General features: G+C 30.6%; 1 protein-coding gene across 1 annotated transcript; it reads right to left on the bottom strand.

Annotated features, from left to right (window-relative positions):
• Positions 1-446: 446 nt before the first annotated feature.
• On the bottom strand, positions 447-3,851 carry LOC133335662 (A-kinase anchor protein 200). The gene is made up of 4 exons (XM_061543972.1): positions 3,689-3,851; positions 3,311-3,628; positions 996-2,822; positions 447-527 (listed from the first exon to the last, which is right to left on the bottom strand). The coding sequence occupies exons 1-4, from the start codon at positions 3,836-3,838 to the stop codon at positions 447-449; spliced, it is 2,376 nt and encodes a 791-aa protein (XP_061399956.1). The 5' UTR covers positions 3,839-3,851.
• Positions 3,852-6,795: the final 2,944 nt, after the last annotated feature.

The raw sequence follows: 6,795 nt of genomic DNA on the forward strand, positions 1-6,795 counted from the left end.
CTTCGGGTTGGACAATGCTTTTTTTAAAACACGTCATTATTATGAAAATACAATGTCTCCCCCTTTATGGTGACACACTGTCTCGTATATTTTAGTGGAATGTCATTCCTCTGCATTTAAGCATTGACACAATTCTTGATTGTTCCTCAAAACACCTTCTTTCTGCATAAACTAGATTTATATATTTATTTGCGTATAACCCATATTTATCTTATTTATAAAATATATCATTAATAAATCCTCAAAGAGTGGGGGATAAACCCGGTAAAAAGTTATAATATAGCAATATATTTTGCAATATTTAAAATATTTTTGATTCGAAATTATGTGTATACTTTATTTTGCATATAATCTTGGATTAGGGATATGAAGTTGTACAAAATGATTAAAATATGTATGTAAATGTTAAAAATGTATTTTAAATATTTTATATTATGAGATGTGGATTAATCGCATGACACAGTAGCGTCCTGTTTGAATTCTGCTTCGGTGGTGCTTTCCTTAAGATCAATGGGGTTGGTGAAGTCCTGTATAGGTAGAAACAGAAAGTATTAATTAACAAAATGAAATAAGCAACATTCAATAATGGATTACAAAAAATATATGTTTACATATCATGTGTTGTTATACATAAAAAATAGTCTTCGTATTTGTATCTGAAATTATTGTGTATATAAAAATGCGTACTCCATTTGGAGGAAGATAATAATCGAGAATCGGAATATGTGTTTTAATAAAAATGGGGTTTTCACGATGAGTTAATATGCTAATAAATTTTGTTATATAATAAATGTTGCAGAAAATTGTGTCAGTAGAGTTAGTCATTTTACACCGTCATGCAGATGAACAAAATGTTTCAACGACAACGATTTTTAATATTTTAATTTACTGGCAGTGTTATTTATACCAACCAACGTAGATTTGGAGAGCAAATTGCCAATTTGCTTTTGGTTGTACGAAACAATTTTTGATTTTTATCGACTGAATGTATTCACCTTTGATTCTTCTCCAATCAAATTTTCCATTTCATTGGAAATTTTATTAGTATCGCCGCCTTTCGTCGTGACGTCAGAAATTTCAGGTGCAACGAATTCATTTTCGGACATTTTTGAATTCGTGTCATTTTCGGGCAATAACTCTGTTGATTTATTTTCAAAACAATCGGAGTCTGAATGACGTTCATTATTTGAATCAATACTAATTACAGGGTTTTCTTGATTCTGGGTTTTCAATTCATCGATTTTGGGAACATCCTTGTTTTCGCTGGAATTATCGACATTTATTGGGATTTCTTGTTCGGTTTCTATGAAATGCTCAGTACACATTTTATCAATAGATGTTGCCTCATGTTCCGTGGCAATTGTTTCCTCTTGTTCATTAAATACAATTTCGTTTGCTTCCTTTTCTACAATTTCATTATTAGAGGCAATGTCAGTCTCCTCAGAACATGCTTCTTCCTCCCCTGGTAGAGATATTTTGTGTTCATATTTTTCATTCACTTGTTCAGGTTTATTTTGTTCCGCTTCTGTTTCATTTGTGTTTTCTTTAAGACTATCATCTTCATTTTTTTCATTATTGAAAATGTCTTCAGATTCCTGAACTTGTTCATTCACTTGTTTAGGGTTATTTTGTTCCGCTTCTGTTTCATTTGCGTTTTCTTTAAGACAATCATCTTCATTTTTTTCATTATTGAAAATGTCTTCAGATTCCTGAACTTGTTCATTCACTTGTTTAGGGTTATTTTGTTCCGCTTCTGTTTCATTTGCGTTTTCTTTAAGACTATCATCTTCATTTTTTTCATTATTGAGAATGTCTTCAGATTCCTGAACTTCCGTCAACTTAACTTCGATTTGTATAGATTCCTCACATGCAATATGTTCTTCTTCTTTGCTAACAACTTTTTCTGTGCGACAAATATCATTTACAGGGAGCTGATTTTCATTTTCAGAAACATTAATTTGAAGATCAGAAGTAGTATTAGTGGTTGACATGTTTACTTCCGCTATTTCTTCATTTGGATTAGTTTTTATTTCCTTTTCAGATTCTTCTACTCTTTCAGTGCTGTTTGTAAAAGCGAACACTGAAACCTGGGAAGGTGGCGGCGATATAGGTAGGGGAGGAGGGGATGTTTCATCTGCAATTTTTTTATCTGCTGTTTCATCTTCTTGTCCAGATTCTTTTAAATCGAAACAATTTTTTTGTTCAATAGATTCCACCCCTACATCGTTGCTTCTTTCGTCCAATATATTAAGATTTTGGTCATTGGGGAAAGTATTGGGTGTAGAGGAAGAATTGGATTCTAAGGTTTCGGCTGAAGTGTTTTTACCAGTGTTGGTGTTTACCTCAATTTGTGATTTAGACTTTTCTTCATCTTCGAACACATCGTTACTCCCATTTTGATGGATTTCGTCCACAGTACCATTGGCTTCGCTTGCCGGAATGTCTTGTTTTTCTGCAGTGTAATTGTCTGTTGGCTGCTTATCTATACTTTCAACTTCTGCGGGGACATCATTTTTTTCATCATTAACATTTGCAGAATCTTCTTTATCGTCTTTTTCATTTTTGATTAAATCTGAATTCGTTTCTTTTGTTAATTCTTCAGTCTCGTGTGATGTTTTTATTATGGTAGAGTCTTTTGCAGAAGTGTCTTTGTTTTCGACAGTAGACTCTTTTAAATCAGTCTCATTTCCCTTAATATCTTTCGATTTTTCTCCATTTATTTCGGTTTCCGTGGCATTTCCATTTTCAAGAACTGTTTCTTTATCAGTTTCCTTTGAAGAGTTTTTAGTCAGAGTCTGTAGATCTTGTGATTCGGTAGAACCCTAGACAATAGGAAAAATCATTATATTTTATAATTCATTACATATATATATATATAGTGGTGGCCATATCATAATGCAACAAAAATTGACTGCGTGGAAATATGTTGTAATCTTCTTATTTAAACTTAAAAAATCCGCCAACTTTGTTCAATTGAAAACAGAATTTTTCCTATTTTGCTGTAAAATTTGGTGATGAAATCGATAATTCGATAACCGCTACATCAATATGCAACTATGACAAATTAAAAAAATGCCGTTATAATAGGCAGTATTTCTCATCATTTTTTTATATTTTTTCGCAAAATTTTAATATTCTTGACTATTAAGAAGTAATTGTAATACAAATTAAAAAAAATAATTTTTCAATGTTGTATATTAACATTGAAAAATTATTTTTTTAAGTTTAATTTAAATAAAAAGAATACAACATATTTTCACGCAACCAATTTTAGTTGCATATCATATGACACTCACGTATATATACTTACAATATTTTTATCGTCCTCAGATCCGTTGACTGCCCCGACAGGATTTTCCGAGCCTTCTTCTGCCTTACCAGGCTTTTGTTTATCTTTTTTACCAAAAGAAATACTACGAAAAGACCATTTCTTTTTAACCTTTTCTTTTTTGGACTTTTTTGAACATTCATCGGAAAGAGGAGAAAGTTCTTCAGTTGTGTCATCATTCTTCGTCTCCAAGGCTTGTGATTTGGTATCATCTGCATTAACTCCACTATCTTCACCATCTCCTGCTTTCTCCGTTTTCATATCCTTATCATTTTCCACTTCACCATTGGTTTCATTATTCTTAATAAATAAGATAATTGCGTAAGCTATGTTTCTATAATAATAAATACTGTTTATTACCTCTGAAGATGACGGAACAGTTGCATCACCATTTAAATCCTTCTTATCAACATCTTCAATTTTTTCCAACTTTTCTGTGACTTCTTCATCACCGCCCTTTTTGTTATCAGTAGTAATATCAACTGATCGCTTGCTTTGAGCTTTACCCATTTCGTATATCTAGAACAATACAAAATATACAATTACACAAAATTGTTTGAACACTAATATATCAGTTGTTTTTACTACTACATCTACGTTTGGTGATACTTTGTGACAAATACAACGTTAAATTTTCCTATTTAAAATTAAGAAAGTAACACAAATCCAAAAAATTACTATCCAGACAGGACCTATATTTAATAAAATGCTGTTTTGTACACTTTAAATTAACCTTTTTAAATAGAAAGAGTGGACCTATAAATGTATACGTGTTCGAAAATACTTTCTTTACTTTCTGTAAAGTATAACCGATGGATAAGTACACTACGATAAGATATTTTGTACTGTTTATGTTCCGGAACACTTAGTCCGTGTACACACTATCACTATTGAATGTCAGTTTGGCCGCTCATTCATCAGGCAACCAAGAAACTATTTAAGGTTTTTGAATAGTCAGTAATCGACACAAAAGGTTTACAGTACAAAATGATAGAATCTGATTGCCTAACAGTGAAATATTGCAGTGTTTCTGGTCGAACACTGGTTGTTAGTAACTGAGACATTAAAATTTCCGATGATTTTTTTTAGTACAAATTAAAATTTATTGAAAGAACTTACACACTTGGCCGCTCAAGAACTACTAAGCATTTATTTGAATAACTCGAAACATTTTAAATGTTCAAATTATGCGGGATATTTATATATTGTCAAGTACTACTAAGCATTTACTTGAATGACTCGAAACATTTTAAATGTTCAAATTATGCGGGATATTTATATATTGTCAGGATTTTTACATTTATTTCACTCCCAAAACATTTGCGATAAACATTTGTAATAACGATAGTCAAAAATCGAAGAACAATAAAAACCAAACAGGAAGGGTGGTTTGTTGTTTAAAATTTTTCTTGATAACAAATTTTCTCAAAAGATATAATCTTTAATCAGTAAATAAAAATATTTTTGGTATAATTTATATTATTGTAATGAAAAAAACTATAACAATAATTATTATTATAATTTATTTCCAAAGACTTGTTACCAGACTTACTTGAATCTTATAAAAAAAGTGCATTTAAAAATTAATAATTAATCTTAAGAATTAAATTAAACCTAAAAATTAAATTTAAAGCCCAATTATGTAAATAAAACATATATATATATATATCGGAAAGTAACCAGATTCATACTACCCCAGAGCTGATCGTTAAATTAACCTAGGTAAGACATTTTGAATTGTGTGGAGTTAAAAGGTGTTAGGGGTTGTAGTATAACGAGATGGTTTATTTTATTTCATACAACGTAATGCAAAAGCTGTTACCAGCTGATAATTACATTATAATAAATACTGACATATATATATATTTAGCAACAACATAAGAAACTTAATCAGTAGCAATAAATAAAAACAATATTGATACTCTGTTCCCCAAATATAATAATTTACAAAAGTATTATATAATAATCAGTTTAAATCAATGCAAAGAACTACTATAATTTTTAATTTATGCAGCATTTTGTAAAAAGTAGATCATTCTTGCTTTATAGTAAACTCAATGTACTTATTTTTGAAGATTGTTGCAGGGTACGAAAATATACGCAAAAATGAAGCAAGTTTGTTCCAGAAGTGGACAACTCTAACCATAAATGATCGCTCAAACATTAAATTGGCATTAAATTGGACCTCTATATGCGTTTGTATATTTTATGTTACTTTAAACAAATTTTTTTCAGAATGTGTTCCTACTGTTACAACTAGAAACTCTGATAGACATCCATGGAATACACGCGTGTTGTCAAGTAAATACTTATTCATATACTATTCAGATTAAATACATATCCTTATGGACAATCAAATATAGATCATATATTTGTGCCTTTCTTATAAAGTCGATAGGTCTCTGAACATATGTATATGATGGTATACCTAGCATAATTTTTAAGAATTGTTCAGATACATTAGCATTAGTAAAGCTTTTGACAGCTTTTGTTTCTGGAATGCTCCCTGTGAGTAGTGGTGTACCCCAGGGGTCTGTACTTGGGCCTCTATTGTTTGGTATGTATGATAATGATTTGCTAAGTTCTATTAGTAGTAGAAGCTGCATGTCATTTTCTGATGACTTGCAGATTTGTTTAAAAGAGAATATGTGTTTTCAAATGATTTGCAGTCGTCTATACATTTTAATATTAATGTGTTAGTAACGTGGTTATCTGCAAACGGACTCTCAATTAATACACGAAAGAGTAAAGCTATGTTTTTTGGAAACTTGCAAGAGAATTCAGTAAATGTTTCAATTTATAATAATTCTATAAATGTTGTAAGCTCTATGAAATGTCTTGGTTTGTTTCTTGATAGTAGTTTGGTGTTTGATGTACATGTTAATTCGTTGGTGTCTAAAGTAAACTTTATTTTAAGAATGTTGTACTCTTGGGATATGGCTCCACCTAAGAGCATTAGAATTCAATGGGCCATGCATTGATTATGCCAATTTTTTTGTATTGTATTGAGATTTTTGGGGGTTGTTGTGGATATGTTTTACGTAAAATTAAACTCTTGTTCCATTGAGTTATGCGAAACGTCGTTATGTTAAACGTCGTGATCACATTTATCCTTATGTTAAAGAGTTCCTCGGTTGTACCTTTGAACGTTTTGTGAATTTAAGGTAAGGTATTTTAGTTTCAGACTAATTCCTCTGCAGTTGATTTTTTTTTTGTTTTCTAGATCTGTTAGAAACATACAAATACTTGTTCCGCGTTTGTGTCCTTTATTGGAAAAAGCCTTTTTTGTACGAATTTTTAGAATTTTTAACACTTTACCGCCTTCTCTTAAAACATTTAGCTCTTCCTTAAAATGTTATCGAGCTCATTTATACGATTACTTCAACCTCAATTCGTCTTAAAATTCATGGGTTTTGTTTATTTGTTTGTGTTTTTATTGCATAAACATATGTGTTTTTCTAGAAATT

Source organism: Musca vetustissima, unplaced genomic scaffold (assembly GCF_032173495.1).
Source record: "Musca vetustissima isolate MV318-11 ecotype Yass unplaced genomic scaffold, APGP_CSIRO_Mvet_v1 utg6073, whole genome shotgun sequence".
NCBI classification, from domain to species: domain Eukaryota; kingdom Metazoa; phylum Arthropoda; class Insecta; order Diptera; family Muscidae; genus Musca; species Musca vetustissima.

What these genes read in the sequence shown, in the direction of transcription:
- LOC133335662 (XM_061543972.1), bottom strand. Translation starts at nt 3,838, where the DNA reads ATGGGTAAAGCTCAAAGCAAGCGATCAGTTGATATTACTACTGATAAC. An exon ending in CTGAGGACGATAAAAATATT is followed by an intron (nt 2,823 to 3,310) that starts GTAAGTATATAT and finishes CCTATTGTCTAG; the next exon opens with GGTTCTACCGAATCACAAGA. An exon ending in TGATTGGAGAAGAATCAAAG is followed by an intron (nt 528 to 995) that starts GTGAATACATTC and finishes CTACCTATACAG; the next exon opens with GACTTCACCAACCCCATTGA.